General features: G+C 36.3%; 1 protein-coding gene across 6 annotated transcripts in view; it reads right to left on the bottom strand.

Moving 5' to 3' along the window:
* The window catches only part of USP24 (ubiquitin specific peptidase 24), a 148,945-nt gene that overhangs the window by 71,643 nt on the left and 50,994 nt on the right, over positions 1-26,308 (bottom strand). For 4 of the 6 annotated variants that reach the window (XR_012419749.1, XR_012419742.1, XM_005543253.4 and 1 more), the window contains exons 8-26: positions 25,856-25,921; positions 22,982-23,056; positions 22,267-22,425; positions 20,664-20,778; positions 20,359-20,462; positions 18,019-18,126; positions 17,722-17,817; positions 17,470-17,631; positions 17,221-17,268; positions 11,480-11,587; positions 10,636-10,785; positions 9,902-10,033; positions 8,676-8,787; positions 6,813-6,889; positions 5,650-5,790; positions 5,417-5,470; positions 4,282-4,397; positions 664-730; positions 340-450 (exon numbers count right to left, since the gene is read on the bottom strand). Coding sequence is in view for 4 of the 6 variants with exons in the window: in XM_005543253.4 (XP_005543310.3) it covers positions 340-450; positions 664-730; positions 4,282-4,397; positions 5,417-5,470; positions 5,650-5,790; positions 6,813-6,889; positions 8,676-8,787; positions 9,902-10,033; positions 10,636-10,785; positions 11,480-11,587; positions 17,221-17,268; positions 17,470-17,631; positions 17,722-17,817; positions 18,019-18,126; positions 20,359-20,462; positions 20,664-20,778; positions 22,267-22,425; positions 22,982-23,056; positions 25,856-25,921 (2,001 nt within the window). In the remaining 2 variants the exon portion in view is untranslated. Of the gene's footprint in view, positions 1-339; positions 451-663; positions 731-4,281; positions 4,398-5,416; positions 5,471-5,649; positions 5,791-6,812; positions 6,890-8,675; positions 8,788-9,901; positions 10,034-10,635; positions 10,786-11,479; positions 11,588-15,245; positions 16,071-17,220; positions 17,269-17,469; positions 17,632-17,721; positions 17,818-18,018; positions 18,127-20,358; positions 20,463-20,663; positions 20,779-22,266; positions 22,426-22,981; positions 23,057-25,855; positions 25,922-26,308 lie in introns of those variants that run through there. The other 2 variants (XM_074005916.1, XM_074005915.1) reach the window with 2 other exon arrangements.

Genomic DNA, 26,308 nt, shown 5'->3' with positions numbered 1-26,308 from the left:
CAAGTTTGTGCTCAAATGTCACCACCTCAGAGAGACCTTTCCCTGTCCACCTTTAAATAAAATATTTTGTGCATTCCCATCACCCTCTTATCACCGTCCTCACCAATGTATCCTACTTTACTCTTATTTGTTCTTTATAATACTCGCCACTGCCTGACATTATATAATATTTATTTATATATCTGCTTATACCCCACAGTTTCATTTCAGGTCTTTATTCTACATCTGTTTACCAAACAACCTTTAGAATGATTATTTATGTAGCTATCTCAATCAAGACTGCTTTATGAAACTAATAAGACAACATGAAAATGGCTATAGTTCTTAATGTAAACCTACCTCGACAGTGAAGGTATCTTTGGTAGACTCATAGGTAACATTAAGAGTTAAAAGATGTCCATGAAATGAGGCACCATGAGGTAGAATAGTTCGTGGAACAGAGTAAAAATCCTTAAAAAACAAATAAGTCAAGTCAGATGGACAGTACCACATCAGAAATACATACCTATGTACATATGATGAATGGAGATGCTTTCTTAAGAAAAGAGATGCTAACTGGGTGTGGTGGTGTGTTAAACTCCCAACTACTAGAAAGGCTGAGGTGTCAAGATGGCTTGAGCCCAGCCTAAGCAACATGCGTCTTAAAAGAAGGAAGCGGCTTACCTCTATAGTGATCACATAGCGCTCTGCCAGAAGCAGCAGTCTCTCAATTATTACAAGTTTAGTGGATCTACAGATTAAAAAAAAAAGTATTACAATGTATTTGAAGTGAGTTACTGATCTGACCTCAATTCTAGTCTGTTTCACCAAAACCACAGTAACAGTTAGCACTCAGTGGTCAAGGACTGAAATTTGCAAAGATTAAACTTCCCTTTTACCCAATGGGGAGGTGGTTCTACCAGCTGACAGCTGTAGCATACAGATGGAATAAGGGAGAAGCCTGTACCTCCCCATGTTTCCTTTCCTTTCTTCTATTTAATTCTTTAAACAGTTATTCCACAAATGGAGGACCTGGGTTTCTAGGCCTATCTGTCCATTAATTCATCAAGAATGAAATCAGTGAGTTTGACTCTCATTAATCTTGTAACTAAAATATGACATACAATTCTGTGAACACATGAAATCTGACAAAGTTCTGAACTGCCTGAGAATTAGAAGACAAATGCAAATCAGTAAGTATGACACAAACAAAAGTTGCTATCTGAAATCTGAGGTCTCTTTTGGTTGAAGACTTACGGGATCTTACTTATCAGTTGAAATAATCAGACTGCAATATTCATCAGCTTATATAGTCATAACCCCATACTTTACTAAAGAAAACATTGCATGTATTAACATTAAGAAATGAAAATCCAAGTCCTCTTAATTTAAACATTTTATATTCCCGAGAGTCTAGATATTTCAAAGAGGTATATTTCTAAAACTGAAAAGAGGTACCACCATTTTCTAACAATTGGTCTGGTATGCTGATTAGCAGTACCAAAAATTTCACTCTAAAAACAGCTGATTAAACACATTTCAGCAGTTCTATTAAATATATTTAACGGAGTTCTAAATTATTCCAGTCTATGGGCAAGAACTAGAACTTGAAATTCAGATGAAAAATTTTTAGAAAATATTTAAGTCCATAATAAGTGAGTGAACTATTGAGTGAACTGTTTTTAAATTATGCCTCAATAATGAATTAAATCACAGACAGTATTATGAAATACTGTACAGATGACAGAAACCCCACTACCCCAAGTTGGAACAATTATGGATACTGAAAAGTTCTTTCCAAACTAGTGAAATGAGATAAACTACAATGTTCTGGTTCAAATTTGACTTTGAAACTATATATTCTTATTAATCCAATTTAGAGTTTGTAATAAGAATATTTTAAATTATGTGGTTTTTCTCTGTAGTCCACTAAATATGAAATGATTCAGAATAAAAAGCACTTAGTAAAGAGAAAAAAACAAAAAGCATAGTCATTTAAAGAAGTAGGAGTTTGGACATCCTAACCCAAAAGCACATAAAATACACTTACATTCTAATTTATCAGATAAATAAACTATTAAGGAACTGAGTCATAGAGATGGACTACATCTTACAAACATGTAATTGGGAATTCTTAATATACATTTTAAATGAAAGTCTATTTGAGATATACTTCCAAGAATGTAGGAATGTGCAAGTCATGTTAGTGTTCTTATCATGAGTTGAATCTATCATTACTTCTGCCATTTAAAAATGAAGTCTGAGAAGGCTGAGTTTATTGGCTTCCTTCATATTAACGAAGTATAGTGACACAGTACTCAAGTCATTTTTAAAAAGAAGAATGGGCTGGGAGCAGTGGCACAAGCCTGTAATCCCAGCACTTTGGAAGGCTGAGGCGGGCGGATCACCAGGTTAGGAGATCGAGACCATCCTGGCTAACACGGTGAAACCCCGTCTCTATTAAAAATACAAAAAATTAGCCGGGCGTGGTGCCGGGCGCCTGTAGTCCCAGCTACTCGGGAGGCTGAGGCAGGAGAATGGTGTGAACCCAGGAGGCGGAGCTTACAGTGAGCCCAGATTGCGCCACTGCACTCCAGCCTGGGCGACAGAGAGAGACTCTGTCTCAAAAAAAAAAAAAAAAGAAAAAGAAAAAGAAGAATGGGGGAAAGGACTCACTGCTTTGATTCCCCTTTTTAAAGGAAGGCTTTAACAAGCAAAGGAATACCCTTATTCAGTTGTGAATAAGAATAGTCACTCTAGAGTAGAGACAGACTCTATGAGTACCCATCACTAGAGGGCAGGAGCAGAGTGAGGTACGGAGAGCAAGCCCTTCCCAGAGCACTCGCCAGTTTTGTGGCTCACGCCTGTAATCCCAGCACTTTGGGAGGCCGAGGCGGGCGGATCACAAGGTCAGGAGATCGAGACCACGGTGAAACCCCGTCTCTACTAAAAATACAAAAAAAAAATTAGCCGGGCGCGGTGGCGGGCGCCTGTAGTCCCAGCTACTCAGGAGGCTGAGGCAGGAGAATGGCGTAAACCCAGGAGGCGGAGCTTGCAGTGAGCCGAGATCACGCCACTGCACTCCAGCCTGGGCGACAGAGCGAGACTCCGTCTCAAAAAACAAACAAACAAACAAAAAACAGAAAAACAAGGACGTGGTGCTGCTTACCAGCAGAGGCTCATAAGAAACCCACAAAAGTATTTTAGTTACTTCCATATAACGTTCCAAATTATGCATTGTTTCTCCTATACCTCCTATTCATGAAATCTGAGTTTAGCGTCTGCTGTAGTTCTCTGACATCAAAGAACTACAGCAGATGCTAAACTCAAGATTTCATCAATATGGCTGGGCACGGTGGCTCACGCCTGTAACCCCAGCACTTTGGGAGGCTGAGACGGGTGGATCACGAGGTCGAGACCATCCTGGCTAACATGGTGAAACCCTGTCTCTACTAAAAATACAAAAAAAAAAAAATTAGCCGGGCGTGGTGGCGGGCGCCTGTAGTCCCAGCTACACAGGAGGCTGAGGCAGGAGAATGGCGTGAATCCGGGAGGCGGAGCTTGCAGTGAGCCTAGATCGCACCACTGCACTCCAGCCTGGGCGACAGAGCAAGACTCCGCCTCAAAAAAAAAAAAAAAAAAAAAGATTTCATCAATAATAACTGAAAACTCAAAAAACAGCAGTGTAATAGATTAAGAGCCAATGTACAAAAAAAAAAAAAAAAAAGAGACAATGTCAGTTTAAAGTTTTAACACAAACATTGGGGGATAAAGTTCTCACTAAAAATTATTTTGAAAAATACTTTTATTATTTGAATATTTTATGATTATACTATAATGCATAATTTTAATTAATCATCTTCCACTTCATTCTTCTTACCCTATTAATGCTCTGAGCTTGAGTATTCAAGGAGAAAAGCCTAAGTAAATATTTTAAACTTGAAAAAAATTAATCTTCATACAATGTATGTGTATTCCATTCTAAACAGTAAGTTATTCATACTACATAGAATAAAAGTAAAATGAATCAAATAAAAACTAAAACAAGAAGACTTGTCCACCAGGTAGAAGGGTAGGCACAGGGCAGTACTTGGGTGGTTCTGGTGATGACCTACACAGAGAACTTCCAAAGAGACACAGATTCAGGGGTGTATGATGGGGAACATGTAATTCTCAGGATTATGACAGCTTGCAAAAATGATGATACAAAATGACGAAATCAATAATTCAGAAACCTACACAAAAAATACCATTTAAAACTGACGTATGTGTGTTGTGTATTTTTCACTTCTGATCACTTACCTATAAGGAGACTGAACTGAGGTTGCTACAGTTGGCATGGCAGTTGCTGTAAGCATTTTTGTTGCTCTGGTCACAGCATGTGTTAGAGTGGGGCCACCAAGTGCTGAACTGGCTGCCTAAAAGATACCAATCAATCATTCTTTATCAGGGGTTCTCAACCTGGACGCTAATGACATTCTGGACAGGATAATTTGCTGTTGCAGAGGGCTGGCCTGGGCATTCATTGCCAGATGTTTAACAGGATCCCTGGCCTCTACCTACCTAGGGACCAGTAGGATGCTTCTAGTTGTGACAACCAAAAATGTCTCCAGATATTACCAAATGACCCCCAGAGGCAAAATAAGCTACAGCTGAGAACTAGTGCCCTACATACATGTTAATACTTACATGGGACCTCATAAAGGGTATTTGAATACTTGAATATTTTTTTATAATGACATATTTGGATAGAAGTCACAATTAGGGAAATACTGTACATATTCTAGCACATACTTATCATCAGAAAGTTTAACTTATTGGAGTTGGGAGGCAGTAGCATTTTAGGCTTTTGGAATATTTTTGATTAGATATGAAACTTAAGCATATCAACTGAATATGAACGTTTAATGCTTTAACCGTCATGCTACAAATAAAAGAGATACATGTGAGGTAGCATTACACAGCAGGCTTCTAATGGACAAAGACAACCGATACCACCTACTACTAACTGTCCTGCTGTGGCCTTTAATAACATTTATGGTATAACTAGGTGAAACATAAAGTAAAAAAAAAAAAAGAAAAGAAGCAGTGCTTGTATAAAATTCCTGAACAGAAAAAGAAAAAAGAGAAAAAGATTCTATTACAAACATGGAATGTATAGACGACCTATTTTCTGAAGATAGTTCCTATACTCCAAAAGGGGAGGAAGGTGGATGGAGTGGGGAAAACAGCTGATGAGAGGGAGAAAGATTTCCTATAAAGTACACTTATATATTGGGCAAACATCTGTTCCCTATGCCACAATATGGTACTATTGATAAATTCTTCAATAGGATCCAGCCACAAACATCAACATTATAAATTATCTAAAAAGATAAAATTACAAAAGAAAAAAAAATTTACCTCAAAGAGAGGTCAAATAAAATTTGCTACTCACTTCTAATCTTGTGTAGCAATCAGCAATGAATTTCTTATGTAAAGATACTGAATCCTGAAAGAGTACATGGAAATTACAATTAGTCCTTGACATTTAGTTGTAATCATTATTCAGCACAAAATATCAAAATAAGCCAATTTTTGGTCATGCCAAGGATCACAGCTTATCACTAAAATATATATATAATTTTCTGCTTTCTTGTGTATGGGTAACTTCTTTCCTTAGATACCTACCTTCTTTAATCTAGGATTTAGATTAATGTAACTATAGTTTATGATTAGCTGAATAGCTTCATTAGCAATTTCTTCATCAGGTGATTCCATGGCTATTTTCCAAATGAAATCCATTCCTATCAATTCCAGCTTTTCTACATACTGTTCAAAAGAAGAAAAATTATAAAGCATATCAGGATCACAAAATTACAAAACCACAAACAATTATTTTGTTACATCACGAGTCCACACTTCTTCAGTTCAATACGAATTAAGGCTGCAAAACCTCAGCTATATGAAAATAATATTATACTGATGTGGAACTTTAAAAAGCAACCAACCACAGAAGCACTGGGCAAATTCCATGGGAACCAGGATAGGTATGGAGATATCTCTTCAGACGTCCCTAGACCCAAACTGGACACACAGCCCGACAGGCTACTGAAGCAGAAATAGAGGAGGAGTGAGATGGGCACCATTTTCAGGAGCTTTTCTTCAAAAGGAAACACAGTCAAGCCAGAAGTGGTCACTAATTCTTGGGGCTCAATCTGGTCTTTCTAAAGCTCAGTAGGCAACAGCAGGACCCAGAGCTTGTAAGATCTGGTAAAAAGATCTTACCACCCAGGAAGTCATGTCTTGAATAAAAAGGACGTAGAAAAAGAGTTAATAAGCCTTTTTTTCTTTTCCCCCAAAGGGGTATGTGTAAATATAAACATAAGCTGTACATCCTAGTTTTCCTGCCTGTCTATTCCTGAATTTTTCTCCCCAAATCCCTGCCATTGTGATCCCAGGACGAAGACTGCGCTTGCTTTTTTAGGTACATGTGAACTGCTGGATCTGAGGAGTTGGAAGCTTAGGTGAACTATCCCTGCTCTGCATTCATGTAGCCACAGGAGGCCACTGGCTGTCCCTAGATCAGCCAGAAACAGAGAGATGTGAGGAGGGACTGGTGTCCTCCCAGGTAGCTGGTGAGGCATGGTAGTGCAGGTAGGAGCCTCCCTTACACTCTAGGAGAAGCTCTGTCATCAAGGTAGAAACTGGCAGTCAAGGAGATGCTGTTCTTTAAAAAAAAAAAAAAATCCATGTTATCTCTCAACACTTTTTTTTCGTTTGTTTTTGTTTTGCTGAATATCAAGTTATACTAGATTATCCCAACTCTCTAGATTTGAGAATAACATACTTACCAACTGAGCTCCTTGTCTTTTCAATCGATGATCACAAAGATTCACATTTTCAAAAAAAGTTTTAAATAAGTTAAAACCTGTAATTATAAAATGCCAAATAAATTCATGTACTCTAGGTAACACAGATAATCAATGAAAAGACTCAAAGTGGATCAAGAACTAAAACCGTAAGACTCTTGGCATTGGTTTCTTAGATATGGTACCAAAGCAGAAGCAACAAAAGAAAATATTAGTAAATCGGATATAATCAAAATTAAGTGCTTCAAATGACACTAACAAGGAAGTGAAAAGACAACTCACATAATAGAAGAAAATACTTGCAAATCAACTATCTGATAAGGAGCTAGTATCTAGAATACATAAAGAACTCTTACAACTCAACAATTAAAAGACAAACCCATTTTAAAATGGGCAAAAGATTTTAAGATTTCTCTAAAGAATATAAACAAATGGCCAATAAGCACATATAAATAGATGCTTAATATAATTAGTCACCAGAGAACCGCACATTAAAACCATTAGATTTGGCCAGGCGTGGTGGCTCAAGCCTGTAATCTCAGCACTTTGGGAGGCTGAGGCAGGCGGATCATCTGAGGTCAGGAGTTTGAGACCAGCCTGACCAACATGGTAAAACCCTGCCTCTACTAAAAATACAAACATTAGCCAGGTGTGGTGGCATGTGCCTATAATCCCAGCTACTTGGGAAGCTGAGGCAGGAGAATCACATGAACCTGGGAGGTGGAGCCAAGATCATGCCACTGTACCCCAGCCTGGATGACACAGCAAGACTCCATCTCAAACAAACAAATAAAAAAAACACCCATTAAATTCTGATACCACTTTATACCCATTAGGATGTCTAAAATAAAAAAAGGCAGATAATAACAAGTATTGGTGAGGATGTGAAGAAATTGGAACCCTCATATATTGCTGGTGGGATTACGAAATTACAAAATAGTGTGGCACTTTGCAAAACAGGCAGTTCCTCAAAGGTTAATTACATATCACAACAATCTGACTTCTAGATATACATCCAAGAGAAATGCAAACTAATACCCACAGAAAAACTTGTACATGAATGTTTACAGCAGTATTAACCATAACACCCAAAAAGGGGCAATAATCAAAATGTTCATTAGCTCATGAGTGGATAAATAAAATATGGTACACCCACACAGTGGAATATTATAAAGCCATAAAATGGAACGAAGTGCTGATACATGCCATAACCTGGGCGAACCCTGAAAACATTATGCCTTAATACAATGAAAGAAGTCAGAGACAACAGATCACAGTGTATGATTCCACTCATATAAAATGTTCTGATTAGGCTAATCCATAGACAGAAGATAGATAAGAGGCTGGATAAAATGAATGGAAAGTGACTGTTAATGGGTATAGGTTTATTTTTGGGGTGATGAAAATGTTCTCGGATTGGAACAGAGTGAAGGTCACATAATTTTGTGAATATACTAAAAGCCACCATTTGTACACTTTAAAAAGTGAGTTTTATGGTATGTAAATTATATCTCAATTTAAAAATTCAATGAAAAGAAACACCTGAAAGGAGGATTTCTATACTTTGATACATTTTTACCTTAATGAATCCTTTTGTACTAAGAAATTTTAAAAAGACAATTTGGCAATTTGACCTAGCAGGCCATATGATTTAAAAACTAATTATAAGATACCATTCATGTAAAAAGGAATTTGAGTACTAAATATGTCTTTATATGTACATGAAAAATTCTAGAATGATATTCCTGTTTAGTTGCTTCTGGGAAGGAGGATTAAAAGTAAAGGAAAGAATAACAATTCTTACTTAAAAGTACTGAAAAAAAATGATCTTAAGTTTTTTCCTACCATTCATAGTGATTTCATATGACTCCAATTTAAGAATTTTCTCCTTGAAGAGCTGTTGCTGAACATCACTCTCGAGATCATGCTGCCCTTTTGTAAACCATTCAAAACACATCTGTGGAATAAGACAAATATTACCCTGTAACTAAGATCCATTTCAGGCACATACATATTCCAAACTGGAAAAGTAAAGATAAATTATTTTAATACTTCAAATGTTTATATTGTCAAAATACCATTCAAAGCTAAAATGCTTGGAATTCTGAAATTAAATGAAGCAGTTACTAGCAATCTTTCCTCTAGATAATGAAAATATCTACTCATACTTTTCACTGGATTTTATACTTGGGTTTTTCCATCAACATTTATCGCCTGCTTACGCCAGGCACTATCACAATAGTGAAGCCTTTCGACAAGTCTAGGAAGTAGTTAATATTATTCTGTCAAATAAGATGAGGAAAATGAAATTCACTGTTAGAAAATATCAAGACAGGTGTTTTGTTCCTGATTTAATCTATCTTTGGCTGTTTAATTATAGTTTAAAAAAAATTTGGCCAGGTACCAATTCTTCTTCTGTTTTTGGGGTGCAACATCATTATAGGAACTCAAAGTTTTCTTTTTTTTTTTGAGACGGAGTCTTGCTCTGTCGCCCAGGCTGGAGTGCAGTGGCCGGATCTCAGCTCACTGCAAGCTCCGCCTCCCGGGTTCACGCCATTCTCCTGCCTCAGCCTCCCATGTAGCTGGGACTACAGGCGCCCGCCACCGCGCCCGGCTAGTTTTTTGTATTTTTTAGTAGAGACGGGGTTTCACCGTGTTAGCCAGGATGGTCTCGATCTCCTGACCTCGTGATCCGCCCATCTCGGCCTCCCACAGTGCTAGGATTACAGGCTTGAGCCACTGCGCCCGGCCTAAAGTTTTCTGTTGATAATTTAAAATTAGTTTCATATGGAGGGGAAAAAACTTAAATATATCTAGAATTCTTTATACTCATTTGGTTAAACTTGGTATTTTATCCAGAATGGTATCAAAATTACCAAAGAACTCATACATTTATTTTTATCATGAATACATGTTATATAAAACATTTTTTCAGCACTTACAGTTCTTGGCCCATACTATTTATGCTTATATAAACTGAAAAGTGTTTAGAAGATGTGAAAACACTTTTCAGAAAAAGTGAAATATTTAAATATTTCTGCCTTACTTTATCCACACTACCATCTTCTTACCTCTCTATCTAATTCACAAACATCCTGGCCAGTTACAAGACACTCCCAGATCTCCTTGGCACGATTCCAGCCCAGATACAGAGTAGCTTCTTGCAAGAAAAATGCCAGAAATTTTAGATGTGCTTCTAAATACTGCAAAAAGAAATAATGCTAATTAGTTAACTCCAGGCATTCATTCCTAAAAGCAACATTAAAACAAAACTCTTAAGTTTTAACAACAGTTTTACTTAATCCTTTTTCATATAATTTAGGGTAAAGTAAATATTAGAATTCTGTTTACAAGTTGATAGTACAATGTAATAGCAGCTATCTATCTCAAGTCTATTAGAAATTCGGTTAATTTTGGACGTCAATAAAATGTAATTTCAGCAATCTCAGAGTAAAACACTACAAACTCACAACTTTCCTAATTTCACAATTAGGAAAAAACAAATTTTTTCCTAATTTTTTAAAGAACTATAATATTGCTAATCAATTGATTTGAAAAACAAAACCCATTATCCACTGAATTAGCAATTATTATTTCAGATCAAAAACAAAGAAAAAGATGTTTATTCCTTCATCATATGAAAAATAATTCACAAACATCAAGATACAAAACTGTTTCATCACTACAAAGATACCTCACACAACCTCTTTATAGTTACAGCTAACAAAAATTCTTTTTATAGTAAAAGTATAAAAAGGTCCAATGAATGTTGTAAATCATGAAGCAAAAACACAAGGCCTGATACCTCCCGGTAAGTGTACCGGCCATCCACTAGTGTAGAGCTACTTAAGCCTCCAGGCCCGGCCACAGCAGCTGCAAGCCGATGACAAGCGATCAAACTTCCCGTTACCAATTTCACTATTTCAAAATTTTTCTTCAAGTCTTGAATAATGCTCTTGGCGAAAATAACAAAAAGAAAAGTGGTAATGAGAATTTGCAGTTATTTTGTTGGTTTAATACAAGCTGCTATTTAAATATGTAGTCCTAGATGAGACAAAGCAAACATAAGAATTTCCTCATTCATATTTCCTACACAAAAGTAAACAAAATCAATCTGGTATGTACATTTACTAGAAAATTAATAAACTACTAACATTTTCCATCTAAAAAAATTCCTTTTTTTTTTTTAAAGCTATTTAAAAGTTATTTAAAAGTTTAAAGTTATTTAAAAATAACTATTTCACTTCCTGTATACTTTTCTGGATCGTTCTTCCCATGTCTATATACTGAGGAAACTCTAGTACTTTAAGCAAACTAATCTTTTTATGATACAAAACAAGCAACAAGCTTTTTAATCTTTTCAAACCAATTTTTAAAATGCCATTCTAACTTTTAAAAATTGGTTTAACTTAATTATTTCAAAATTAAGCAAATAAAAAGAAAATGAGTTAAGGAGATACCAAAAAAAAAAAAGCTCCACAGAAATGAAAGCAGAATATGCTTAAACTCAAGATTATTAAATGATGTAAGTGAATTACATTAATAAACATAAAGATAGGGACTATAAACTCAGCAATTTTAGCCATATTTTGTTATTATAAAAGTTATGCCAGTAACTGTATAATAATAAAAAATAGCTATACCCTTACCTTGTCTTGCTTTTGATAAGTTTGTTTTATGAATGAGCGAGTAATTTCATGGAGCTGACGTAAAGCTGGTACCACCCATACAAACTGAGGATTATTAAGCTGAGATGACTAGAGTTAAAAAGAAGTTACATTAATTAAATTTAGAAATAAACAGGAGATTCATTTATTAGCTATACAAAATTTCCAAGTCAATCAGGTTTGTTACACATTTTATTATTTTACTCTTTATATTGACCATTTAGAGCTTATCTCCATGCACTCATAATTCAGTCTTCAACTTCTTAATCTGCATGCAATTTCCTAAAGCCAAGAACTGCAAACAGGAGTGGATGTGAAGTGACAGTAAATGTACAGGGGTACATCAGCAAAAAACAGACAAGGAATTAGCAACTTCAGAGGACAGATTAAGTAGCACAGGCTGCTAAGTCATGTTGACACAAAATAAACTGATGGCCAAAGCTTAACTTGGATAATACTGAACTGCATGGTAAGTAAAATGGAGTAAGAATATTGCTTTCTATGATTATATGATTAAGATACCAATGACATGATCAAGACACCAATAGTGGTCTAAATATTAAAGAAAATATTCATAATCTGTATTTCCTAGTTAAAACATTTTCATAAGAGGTAATTCTACTTTTATTATTACAGACATTTTACACTTACACTGTACATTTTTCAAAACACTTTCAAATATATTATTTCTGAAACTGGTATATGACAATCCAGATTGTCATAGTACAGATCTAAAAAGTCTACTGTTCGTGTAATACTCTTTATAAAGACAACTACTTTTTAATAAATAGCATCTTTCAAACTATGAAATTTCAAAATTGGTAAGAATTTCAGTTAAAACATGACTATTAAATCTCTAACCAAAAAGCTGAGTAAAAACTTAACTCCTCAGCATTCTTCAGAGGCTGAATTTTTTGTTTTAAAGCCTCCTTGTTCTATTGAACCTTAGTATAAGATGAAGACCCTTGTGGAGGGGAAATACACTTTTGTTGTCTTTGTAGAGAAACATCTCACTATTGAATATGTAAATGTGTTATTGTCACACAATAGTTTTTTCCTTGCCTCATAGAGATCAGCCAATCCTCAATCAGCAAATCAGATATTTCCTAGATTCTAAGACAAAGATTTCATATATTTTAACATTTCTGAAATGGACACATTAGACAATTATGTCAAAAGAAACTCACTAGCCACTAGGCACAGGGGAGTAAGTTTTTATATAGCTGTGCTTACCTGAGTATGTGCAAACTTAGCTGGACACAAAAGGTATTTGTTCATCTACCTGTCATTTTAGTTGTTACCTGGTATAGGTAGTACCAAACAAGAATGGCTTTCTCACTTAAATTTGGATCACTAATATGTTACTTAAATGTTATAAAAAATATTACACTATAATGCAGCACTAACTAACCAGTTGTGTCCATCAACATAATTAAACTAAAAGAAAACAGTGGTCTCACACTAAAGCATTTTCCAAAGCCAGGAGAAGTTGGCATGACAGACTTATACCCTGTGAAGGGCTGTACCACTCAACACTAAATATCTCTCTGTCCTAAGCTGCACCTTATTTCAAGAGAAGGTGTTTAACTTGTAGTGTACATAACTCAATCATGAAAAAAAGCAGCTTGAGTTTTACAAAATAGAACAAGCACACAAAACTCCATATTCATAACATGCCTCAAAATTATACAGCCAATCTTAAAGATTTCAGAGAGGTCCAAAGCATTACTACATACAATGCAAAGCAGTGTGCTCCCATGAAGCTGTTCATAATTGTTCAAAAAAAGGCTTAGGCTCAACCTCTCATTAAGAATCTAAACCAGGCCGGGCGCGGTGGCTCAAGCCTGTAATCCCAGCACTTTGGGAGGCCGAGACGGGCGGATCACGAGGTCAGGAGATCGAGACCATCCTGGCTAACACGGTGAAACCCCGTCTCTACTAAAAAATACAAAAAACTAGCCGGGCGAGGTGGCGGGCGCCTGTAGTCCCAGCTACTCGGGAGGCTGAGACAGGAGAATGGCGTAAACCCGGGAGGCGGAGCTTGCAGTGAGCCGAGATCGCGCCACTGCACTCCAGCCTGGGTGACAGAGCCAGACTCCGTCTCAAAAAAAAAAAAAAAAAAAAAAAAAGAATCTAAACCAACGGTCCATAACTGCAAAATGGACAGTTTCTTTTTTTCTTCTTTGCAAGCTTATTAAATCTGAGATGCAGGCTGCAATCACTGGCATCTTGGAATCACAGAAATAAGGTATATATTAAAGGCCAACTACGTAGTGAGACCAGCTAGACTATTTCTTGCTACACGTTGCAAAATGACAGTAATAAAAACTGTAAGGTTCATATCCAAACAGATACCTTCCCAAAAGGATTACAAAATTGGGACATAAATATGAACTCTTCAACAATAAGCAAATATATTAAAAAGTATCATGATGGCCAATTAAGTCAATTATGGTAACACTATTCTTATTTAATATTGAAAATTATCCTTTGAAGGTAACTTGTTATACAATAAAATTCAAAGAAAAAGTCCATAAAATTAAAATTTAAGAATTATTCTAATATAGCCCTTTTAAAGTTTAGCAAACAGGAAAGATGTTATTTATTTCATCTTATCTATGACATGGTGACAAGTTATAAGAAAAATTTTAATTACTCTTCTCCAATTTCAACAAAGATATCTGATAATGTCACAGAGTGGAGGTTTCATAAGTAGGAGCTAATGGGATGTCTAAATTGGACTCAACATTAGATGAAGCCCTAGAGGTCAATTGGTTTAGCCTGCAAACCTATGCCTAAATTATATTTATTCATTTTTTATACAATGACTGACTTACTATTTCCAATGATGAGGAACTCACTACCTCAGAAGGGACTGAATTCTGTTTTCAGACTGTTCTCACATAAAAGTTCATTGATACTGAAACATGCTTCTGCATAACTTCTTAGGAGACATAAAAAGTAAGTTGAATGAAACTTCTCTATGACAATGCTCTAAGTATTTAAAGAAAGCTTTCATATTTTCTTGAGTTCTCTCTTCTCAAAGTTGAACATCCCCACTTCCTCTTCTGTCTTGTTTTTCCAGACCTACCCTTTTATCTAGGACCACAGCAAAAATTTTTGCTTGGGAGGACAATTTCTAAAAGTATTTCCTCCTGTACTAACCACATCATGTGAAAGTATCTGTACTGAGGACATTTTGCTACTTTTATTTTCGGTTATGTGTTTTGTTAAGTAGAGGCAACTCAGCTATGGCTAAGTGAGGCTTTTGGTGTCCTCATAGGGTGAAGGGGAGGAGGTAAGAGGAAGGAAACCAACATTTGCTAAAAGCCTGTCAGGCACTGTGGTAGGTGGCCTGAAGATAAACAACTTAAGGAATATGCAGATACAACTAATTGAGGAAAAATGAGTTTTGTTTTGTTTTTTTTTTTTTTGGTTTAGTAATTTGTTTTTGGATGAGTACATTTAAACTTTTTAATTGAAGAAAAAAAGAAGTGAAATAAGAGGGAAGGATTGGGGTAGACAGTGGAAGGTACAGAAGCAGCAAAGGAAAGAGGACCAAGGGAGCCAAGGGTACCCTGCAGAATCTATAGAAATAAAGTTAGGAAATCAAGGTCAGAATTTCTGAACACAACAGTGGAACTTGGGAATTTTAAAAATATCAAAAGCAGAGGGAAGGGGAATCAGTTGGGGGAATAAAGGTAGCTGTGGGCGGGAGGGAAGTAAGAAGTGGGTGATCTTGTCTTACCCTTTGCTTAGTTTCTGTGTAGCCTGGCAGGGAGACATAATCCCCAGTCAGCCCACCTTGCTGCCTGGCAGGAAAGGGCATAGCATAGAAAAACACCTTTAGTGGAAGTAAATAATTCACCCCCCTGCCTGGAGCCATATCCAGGGGGCTTTGATCTTCCCACTGCCCCCCTTCAGCAATGTGTACTTTGTAAAAGTCCATGAAAGCACTTAGTAAACTGAAAAGTGCTATATAAAAGGCAAGATGTTATTGTTTAGAATGAAATAATGGTACACCAGAATTTCTTTACTGGGAGCAGTGGGGAAATAAAAAAGAAAGAATATTACTTTCAAGTCTCACTAAATAACTCCAAAAATTCTTTTACTTTTTGAGTTTTGTTATAAAACAACAGACATAAATGAAATGACTGCAAAGAGAAGCAATAAAGATGCAGTGATGCAACTGACTAGAAAAGCTAAGTAATGCTTAGCTGTAACAAGGAAGGAATAATGGTCAGGAGGGATATTCTGGTTTCATAACGCCACTTCCCTGGAGGAGGGAAAAGTCCATTCAGCTTTGACCTTTTATATACAAAGAAACGTGTCTGTTGCTGAGAAGAAAAGACCATTTTTCTATGGATACCCTTTTCCTCTTACTATTACTATTGAAGGTTCTAAACATCTTCAATAACTATGGATGAATTGTAATCATAAGGAGAGGTTGCTAAATTATCTGAATCACTGAGCTAAGGAAACTGGGAAAATTCAAATTGTATCTGAGTGAAAAGAAAGCAATGTTGTTGAGTTAAAAGAAAAATTCCTCATAACCTGAGAATTACCAGCTCCAGTTTGCAAATACCTTTTAAAATCTCTAAAGCTGGGTTACATGTAGAAAATTCACTTGGTCACATTTCAGTGTCAGAAATACAAAACACAAAGTTCTTCAATGCCCCCAACTAAACTTTATGATCAAACACAACATAAGAAATAAAAGCCCATTGAGCTAAGAGTCTCTTAATATACCAATGAAAATTAGTTGGCGGTATCCAAGATCCTTTAAATAAATACTTAACAAAAGTCAAACAATGTGTTTTACCAATGAAATTATTAAGCCACTAGTTATTCTACCAAAACTTTTCTTATGTTAATAATAAAATGAAAATCAGAAAGTGGAAGCCTTCCCGGTGCAGGCTTTAAGTTTGGTCTGGGCATCCTGAGGGTCTAGGTGGAAGGACAACACTGCTCCAATTAGTGCTGCTGCAACAACAGCAGCACAGTCCACTGAGCTGGCCGCTGTGATCAGCCCTCTCAGAGGAGAGGCTTGAGGCGTAAGGACTGGAGAGCTGCAATCATTACCGCTCAATCTGCTAACCACCACCTCCAAGGAAAGTCCAGAAGTTCACAGTAACCTACAGTCCCAGTCCCTCTTATACAAGTCACTATCCAACCCTGCCTTCTAAAATCAAGCCCCAGCAACAGATACTCACTGAATGACTTTGCCTATAGAATTACTTTAGGAATATGTCTAAATGAAGAACCTGAAACACTACTATGTGCCATCGATGACTGAACCTCCTTCCTTTCTCTCTCTCATTCTATGACTGTTCCTCCATTTCTCCCTTATGGGAGAAAAACAAGCACAATATTTATTTAGAATCCACTGTACTTATTAAAATTGTGCATACTTTAGATTTAATTTTAAAAAGAAAAACTAAGTTGAAAATCTTCTTATATACTTTTCATAAAATTAGAAGATTTTAATTTTAATTTCAGAAAATTAACTCTTTGAATGTGACCCTAGATTTGTTTTCCCATTAGGAGTAACTCCCAAGCTTTTAATAAAGCATAAGTCATAAACAAATTTTTAGACATCAAATTTGAATATGAACATTAAGAAACATTAAAACATACTATTATTTTTAAATTGTGATGTAATTTATTAAAGGAAATTATTAAACTAGTATACCTTTTAGTTGGTTCCATTTGCAAATTCTTACCTTGAATCCATCCTTCTTGTTTTTTTCCAAACCTGACCATTCTCCAGGCTGAAAATTCATTTTAAGAGAAATATAAGTGACTTGGTAAAAGCAATACCTATAATTTCCCGATCTTGTACTTTAAGGTAAGAGCTTCCAGATACAGCATTTAGTTTAATTTACATAATAGGGGAGGAAAATTATTTGGCTCTAATTACTCAGGGAATACTGTTGCTTTAACAACAAAATCAGATAAAAGCTGAAACCAACCCTCTTAATATCTTCTATGCACTTGATGATGTAGCTCCTCTTGATTGCTTCTTTCACTGCATACGCATCACTAAGGATTGTCAGGTGCTCCTCCAAGGCCTGCTGAATAAGGCTACTGGGCAGGGTTGGAAGGTGAGCCAGTTCCCAGAGCACGTCTAATACCTACAATAATATTACATATAATCAGCCAGCCAATACGCAAATAGCTGCTTTGAGCATTTGTAGCTAGAAAAATCCATTTGATTCTCCTGCCTTTCCAGAAGTGGTCTCAAAGCGAGCTTCCCGGCCTATTCGTCCAATCAGGCTCAACAGCTTCTGTCTTACTCTATCACTCTCAGTCTCCCAGCTCTGTAGAATGGAAAAGACACAGGAATTGCTTCACGATCAAACTGGCAAAATATGCAGAAATTTTAAACTTGAGCTAAAAACAATAACGTAAGAAAAGTACACTTAAACACTGCTAATTGGTGGGGAGGAAGGGTATTCAGGACCACAAAAGAGCTTATTTTAAGAAAATTTAAAAGTAAGCATGTCTGACTGAACACATACCTTCTGAATGAGAACAAACAAATGATTAAGCTGATCTGAATTAAATTTCACAGCTGCTGCAGCAATAATAGTATGAATGTTCTCAATCACGGTAGATGATTGTCCTGACTGGAAAAGGAAACATTGGCAAAAAGTTAAGTCGTGGAACTTGGAACAACCTAAGTCTTCCCCCTAGCAATTTACAGAAGCACAAGCAAAAATATAACAAAGATAAATCGACTCTGGTCTAATCAGCATCCACTTGCATAATATTGGCAAGACTATATGAAGCAACCATTATTAATCGTTATCAGCTGGCCTTATTTAAATTCCTAGCAGCATTAATTCTTTAAACCGACAATGGAAAAAAACACACACACACACACACACACACACAAGAATCAAGTTCTCAATCTGACATATTTCACTTCAAGAAAAGAACAAAATATTTTCAACTGCTAAAAGATTTAAACAGATTGAATTATAAAACAAATGTACTCACTTTCGGCATTTTATAAATGATACTGAAGGTTCCAATTGAGTGTATTACCTGCCTCATTTCTTATTTTACTCATAGATACTTTGTGATTTCAATTAATGTTTATTTATCCCATTGGCAGTAAGTCTTTGCTGCAGAGCTATAGACCCTATTGTCAACCTTAAGGTTTAAATTCACTTTATAACCTCAATTATGTCACTGTTATGCCTCACTGTTCATCGTGTGAGAGACTTGAAAGAGGACATTTTAAGATTCAATTTCTTAAGAATTTTCTCAATATATACTATGCACATAGAGTCATTCATTGAATGTAGTAGGAATATACAATATATAAATCATGGTCTCTAATCGTCAACCTAAATCTTCAACCTTATGTGGATTCAAAATTTATATTCGCAAAACAAAATTATATGAGTGTATTCCACCAAAGTCAAGACATGGGAAGTAATATCTTGGGACCCAGGACTGTTTTCTTTTACTCCTGGACCTGACTTTTTACAGTCGGCTCTGTAATGCTGGGCTGGGAGCCTGCCAACTACATTTCCCAAACTCCTCTGCCAGCCAACTTCCTATTATGTTCTGCCAATGAGAAGAAGCACTGGGAGATGAGTGGCAGGATGAAGTACGTCTGGCTTAGGCTCAGAGTGGATGCAGATGCTGGCTGTGGCAGCAAGGGACTCTGGAAACCTTGGTGGCAGTAGCACCTCTCTGACAGTTCCAGCACTTCAAGTAAAAGCGCCTCCAAGAGCAGCTTCATTTCTGTGAACTTAATACCCCTTCTTTCTTTTTGCTTCTCCAACATTCTCCTTTTTTGTTTCTCTACCTTACTTAGGAACACCTTTGTAAACAATCCCCTGTAATCAATTCCCTTTGTTTGATATACCTAGCACAATTTCTACTTCCTGACTAGATTCTGACTGATACAGTGACTAAGTTGATACAGTCAAAAAGTGCTGCAGGTTTTTCTCTGGCTTACCAACTAGATGAAGAATAATACCATTAATGAAATAGACTGGAGAATGACTAGGTTGGGAAATAATTAATTTGAGATGCCAACGCACTATGCATGGGAACGTGTGTTACATATTTAGATATATTACATTGGAGCTCCAAGAAGAGATCTGAATTAGAGATATAATTCATAGAGTCAATAGCATACAAATGCAGTCAAAGTCACAGGAGTGCCTGCAATTGACTTATGAATACAGTGAGAAAGGGGCTAAGAACTAAGGCTTGAAAAAACCAAATAAAGTCAAAGTAGAAGCGAATAAGTTAGTAAAGGGGACTCAAGGAGGAATGCCAGGAAAGTTAGGAAAACCAGTAAAATGGACTATGATCAAAGTGAAGAAAAGAGAAATTGAAGACTATGTTGGATTCTGTCACACCTCTTGACAGTCCTAGTAAGATGAGATCTACAAACTCATCTATCATCTTTATTTAATAGGGACTAAATGGGAAAAAATTATTAATGAAAATAATATAATGAAAAGAACACTACATTGATAAACAAAGACACATACCTATTCCTAGCTCTGTCACTAACTGCTATATAACCTTCTCATTTTTTAATCTAAAAAAAGGTAATTTTTAAAAATTTTTAAAATTTTAACATTTTAATTAAAAAAATTTTTTAATCTAAAAAATGAAAAGACCAGACTAGATCAGCAGTTTGAAACTTCTTGTGGCAAGTGGATTTATACATACAATCTTAATAAAAACCTGAAACTGTAAAGTGGGTTAGGTATAGCTGCTCTGTTTAAAGCAAGATAAAGATTCCGTTTCCCTGCTCACTCACCACCCTTCTCCCTCTCCTGTAGTTCAAAAACGTTAGGCAAAGGCAAAAATAATTCTGATCCACCTACCTGTATCTTCCAAATTTTAGTGAGCTCATCTAACGACAATTTACTACCCAAGAGTTCAATAATTCCCTTTATACGGTCACAATATTGTGCTTGGTCTATGTTGCCTAATTGAAGAAACATGAGAAAGTCAGATATAGTGAACACTGACTCTCTAAATACAATTCTATTAATTCAAAATAATAACTTGTTATAAGATCATTTAAAGGCTAATACAGTCAAAGCAACAATTTTGTATACTTTTTAATACAAAGATATACTATTTAAATTATGTTAGGTAATTTTTATTTTTTTTGAAAGCAACTTACCTTCTAGTGCAATTGACAGAACTGAGTTTTCAACTAGCCAATCTAATAATCTGTCCGTATCTATAGCATTCTTCACAGATTTGGATAAAGTGCTATCTTCTATTAGTTTGGTTACCTAAAAAGATAAGATTATTGTGACTGAGTCTAATATACATTATCAAATATTCATATGTATATAATTTTTACAATGTTACAATGTGCTTCGATAACTAGCCAAAATGTATCAAAGGCCAGTTATAAGAAGTTAACAGACTACCATTTGTGATGTCCCTTTAAAAAGAACATGGAGGGCCAGGCACGGTGGCTCACGCCTGTAATCCCAGCAATTTGGGAGGCCAAGGTGGGCGGATCACTTGAGGTCAGGAGTTTGAGACCAGCCTGGCCAACATGGAGAAACCCCGTCTCTACTAAAAATACAAATAATTAGCTGGGCATAGTGGTGGGTGCCTGTAATCCCAAACACTCAGGAGGCTAAGGCAGGAGAATTGCTTGAACTTGTGAGGCGGAGGTTGCAGTGGTCCAAGATTGTGCCACTGAACTCCAGCCTGGGTGACACAGCACCACTCCATCTTAAAAAAAAAAAAAAAAGGAACATGGAGTCATTCTTACAGCTCTCGTTCCCTGGACCACTGCTAATTGGCTCAGGGATGAACATCTAACCCATACCTCAACCAGGCACTTCCTCCAAATTTTATATGTGGAAAGTATACAGAAGTGTCAAGAAGACACTTCATATACAGAAAGTCAGTCCCTCTCTGGTGATGGGAACCGCAGGATGTGAAACATGGGATCTATTCATTGTCTTGATCTCTACCATATGAAAAATGCCAAATGCAGGTAGAGAGGGAGCAAGGCCAACATACTATGAAAAGCAGGCACGAGACTTGGACAGAATCCTGACAGTGGTCAGGTTGCAAATTTTAGTTGTTCTGTTGCCCACATGTGCCCACCCTTTCTTGGTCTGGCTAGTAAACCCTTCATTCATGTGAAATAATCCAGTCTCTTTTCAATAAACTCCTCTTTTGGCCTAAAATGGTTCAAGATGAGTTTCTTTCACTGGTAGCCAAGAATCCTAACCAATACAAAACTGAAGGAAAAATAACTGAATTATAACTGAACTGCATTGGATCCATGTGTCACACACCAAAACCAACTGTGCTGTTTCTGTGGATATGATAGCAAGTTCAGAAAGCTACAGAAAATTATTTCCATCATTTTGCTTCGACCAACACTGTTGCAGTCATTTTGTTTTTGTCCCAACCCCAGTTAGAAGATTGAAGTAAACTTACATCTGAAATAAAACAAAATGAACTGTACCCTTAGAGCAAAAGTCTCAAACTGTACATTCTAAGGGATTATATTCTAGGAAATTTCACAAAAACACTACATATTTTAAATATTTCAGACACAAATTTTGAAAGTAACAGAGAAGATGTCTTTACTAACAATGATATACAACGTTTTATACAGAATCGTTACCTCTTTTTTATATGATTACAATAAATTATTCATATTTCCCAACATTTTTATAGTAATAAGCACACATTTTGGTAGAACTTAGTATCTGCGCATTAAGTCTTGTAGAAACAAATGCAAAACTTACTTCTTTGAGAGAATTCATCTTAGCACTGAAATGTGGTGATTTCAGCATGCGCAGTAGAATATCTAGTCGAAGGTCATCCACAATTGTCACTAGATCCGGTTGGAAGCGCATGCAAAGTAACTTAATGGCAGACAAGAGCTCAGGGATGCTAACTAATCTCTTTTATTGAATAAAAACAAAAAACAAAAAAGGAACTGTAAAAACATTTTGATCCCAATTCTTATAACACACACAAGAATACTGGGTAACAATGGTCTGGCAGTATCTGATATTTTACAAAGCCAATTAACTTCATTTTGCTTAGAAACAAAATAGCACATAGGTGAGCAGTAAAGGAAAGGGAATGGTCCTGTGAAAAATTTAGGCTAGACAAAATAAATCATGTTAAATTTAAATGGTAAAATTGCTTTAAACAACTCTGGGTAAGTTTTAACACTATTATTTTAAAGTTTCCTCTACGCCAACTGTGATACCATCAAAATCATGTTAGTAAAATTCTGAATGGTATAACTTACTCACTGTATTAACTCTATTGACTAAGGCAACAACAACCAATGGTGCTTCAGAAACAGTACTTTTTAATTAGGAAATGTAAAGTTAATTTGATGTGAATGCATGTGACCAGAATCCAAAGTGTATGAACGCTGCTAAGTCCTGGCTCTGCTTCTGTGAACTAACTGGCACTAGGGCGTATCTGGCTGGAGAGAGCGTTTACCTTGTCTTTGAGGTCTTTCTCTTCTACGCTCCGTACATCCTGGATTGTAGTAAGAATGACTGGGTCTAGCATGGGCTGTAGAAATAAAATGCTACAGTTACTAAGAACTCCCGAAGCTGTCCCAAAAGAAGAGAGAGAATACTTCTTCATCTACAATTCGCAAAGGAGAGGGTGCAATGAAAAGATAAAAATTTTCATATCAGAGCAGCTACTAACTAGCTAATACTGCCAAATAAACCCCTAACTGATTCTGCTTAATCTTAGGTGCCTCAGTTTCTTCAATATAAGTACAATTTCTGTCATTACCATCTTATAAAGGTAATTTTGAAGAGTGACTCAAGACACACAGTCTAACTTTTAAAACACTGTTTTTATAATAAATATTTTGTGTTTGATTTTTAAAAATGAATGTAAACACAGACCATGGAAAATATGCTGTCATATGAACGACTTTTGCTTATTGATGTGAATGAGGCCTATAGATGAGATTCATACAATACACTGCTCCAGAATGGTAACACAACCAGAAAACTAACTCTAAAGAGTATGTGAGAATGGTAAAGTATTAGCCATTAATACATCTAAATTACCACTTCCATCTAAGTAAGAAAATATTTAAAACTTAGCTGATGAAGAAAGAGATAAACAATATTTGGCTGTCAAAGCCAAGAATACATTAGCAATGAGCTAAAATGACATCAGGCATTTATCCAGATAGAATTTCTTCATTTACACTTAATGCCAATTGTATAGGAAGGAGAGAGAGCTGTTATGGTTAAGAGAGTCATAGTGTTCTTTTCAGCATGTGCTGTTTAATCCTTACTGCAACTCTTGAGATAGCTATTACTATTATGGCCATTCTACAAATTAGGAAATTGAGGCACACAAGTTAAATAAGAGTCTTCTGAAGTCATACAAGTAGCAAGTGGTAGAGACAACTGTTATGTAAGTAACATGTACTGTATGAATTTATTGCTGAAATTTAATTTTGGATGGTTTGATATAATTAAAATAAAGATGAAGTCAGATGTGCTTGGTTGGGAATTCATACACTTCTTGTTCTTTTTAAAGTACACTCTGTTTATATATTAAATCTGGAATTTCTAAAGACCTTAATGTTAGCAGCTGGGGTATTTATGCTAAATTCCCTTCCAGAGAGCAAGGCATGAGTAAAGAGCATGTGTTTAAAACCCAATCCTGACCCTGATTATTAAATTATTAATGTTTATTATTAAAATATTAAAAAGTCCAATCACTTTGTCTCTTTATGTCTTCATGTTTCAACTATGATATTAATGATTATATTTATATGCTTAATAAACTGAAGGAATATTAGCTGTTTCTAAAGAGCTTAATATACAGAATGGAGAAATATATAAACAGCCATCCTATTTCACCTAAAACTCTTGCAGGATTACCTTGACATCTAAAGAAAGCATTTAACATTTAGAAATAACAGAGATTGGCCAGGCATGGTGGCTCACGCCCGTAATCCTGGCACTTTGGGGAGGCCAAGGAGGGTGGATCACAAGGTCAGGAGTTTGAGACCAGCCTGGCCAGTACAGTGAAACCCTGTCTCTACTAAAAATACAAAAATTAGCCGGGCATGGTGGCACATGCATGTAGTCCCAGCTACTCGGGAGGTTGAGGCAGGAGAATCGCTAGAACCGGGGAGGTGGAGGTTGCAGTGAGCCGAGATCACACCACTGCACTCCAGCCTGGGCGACAGAGCGAGACTCTGTCTTAAAAAAAAAAAAGGCCGGGCGCGGTGGCTCAAGCCTGTAATCCCAGCACTTTGGGAGGCCGAGGCGGGCGAATCACAAGGTCAGGAGATCGAGACCATCCTGGCTAACACGGTGAAACCTCGTCTCTACTAAAAATACAAAAAACTAGCCGGGCGAGGTGGCGGGCGCCTGTAGTCCCAGCTACTCAGGAGGCTGAGGCAGGAGAATGGCGTAAACCCAGGAGGCGGAGCTTGCAGTGAGCCGAGATCGCGCCACTGCACTCCAGCCTGGGGGACAGAGCAAGACTCCGTCTCAAAAAAAAAAAAAGAAAAAGAAAAAGAAAAAAGAAATAACAGAAATTTCCAGAACCTACTAAAAAAAAATCCTATCTCCCTTATTAAAGCAGCCCTAAGTAAATGTGATGTTGGAAAGAAGGAACAGTGCATTTAAAAACACTGCTCCAGAAGGACACCATGCTTTCAAAACCATTTACGGTGATTTTGTAAAAGCTCTATAAAAGTTTAGGGTGCATAGACTTATTTATAAAAATAAATAAATAAATAGAAGTATTTCAACGTGACATTTTGCTCGGTAAAACTTGTTAATTGAAATGAAGGAAACAAGGTAGTAGAATAGGCTTTTAGCATTAGGAAAACTGAACACTCGCAGCTTTGACTGTTCTATGACCTGCTGACTTACAATCCTAGAGAGGCAGGAAATCAGACAAGATGTGCTGTTAAGCTGATATTCAGAAGTGAGCGACTGAGCCAGTAAGTGAGCCTAGCTGATTTAATACATACATACTAATCTGATTCAATACATAATGGCATTAAATCCTTAAATAATCCTGTGAAGCAAATAAGGATATGCTGCCTACTTTACAGATAATAAAATGAAAAATAAATAAAAATTGTATTTTATAAAATGATAAACTGAAAAGGTAAATAGCCTTCTCAAATGTTAGGTCTCCTATACTTCAAATTATTCAATAATTTTTATTATCTGATGGCATTTTTATTAAAAGGACAGCTAATGTGAAAAAAGGAGTTACTCTGGATTAAAGACCATTCTGAATAACCTGATAAAAAGAAGTTATTACAGTTTGCACGTCTTCAATCCTAAGAAGTAACGTGAAATGGTTTAATCTTACCTGTACCACGGAGGAATTGAGGTACTCTGCACACACTCCCAAGGGTTGAATCAGTGCTGAGACAGCCTGGAAAAAGACAGTGAAGATTAGAAATACATTTGAGAAGATTTTTTTCCTGTCAAAATTAAACAAATCTCTTTTCATATATCAGAAAAAAAGTTTGAATAGTGATTTGATCAAGTCATGAATAAGACTAGAGAAACTAAACTCCTGGATAGAAAGAATTGATATAAAGATGTCAGTCCAATAAAGTCATTTCCAACATACTTGATCTATTCAATGGGGATCACAAGGACAGTTCAACAACCTAATTAACTTCCAGGGAAGCAAGAGGAGGCTTCTGCATCAGTGTCTCTGATCTGGCAGACATCTGATCTTTAGGATAAACACTAGGTCGCAAGGAAGAGTCAATACAGTACTACACCATCAGTCTCTCTCCTTGACCATTGCTAT

The sequence above is a fragment of the Macaca fascicularis genome, chromosome 1, assembly GCF_037993035.2.
Source record: "Macaca fascicularis isolate 582-1 chromosome 1, T2T-MFA8v1.1".
NCBI lineage: Eukaryota > Metazoa > Chordata > Mammalia > Primates > Cercopithecidae > Macaca > Macaca fascicularis.
Note: the sequence above shows the minus strand (reverse complement) of the source record. Positions and strands in the feature narration are given on the sequence as shown.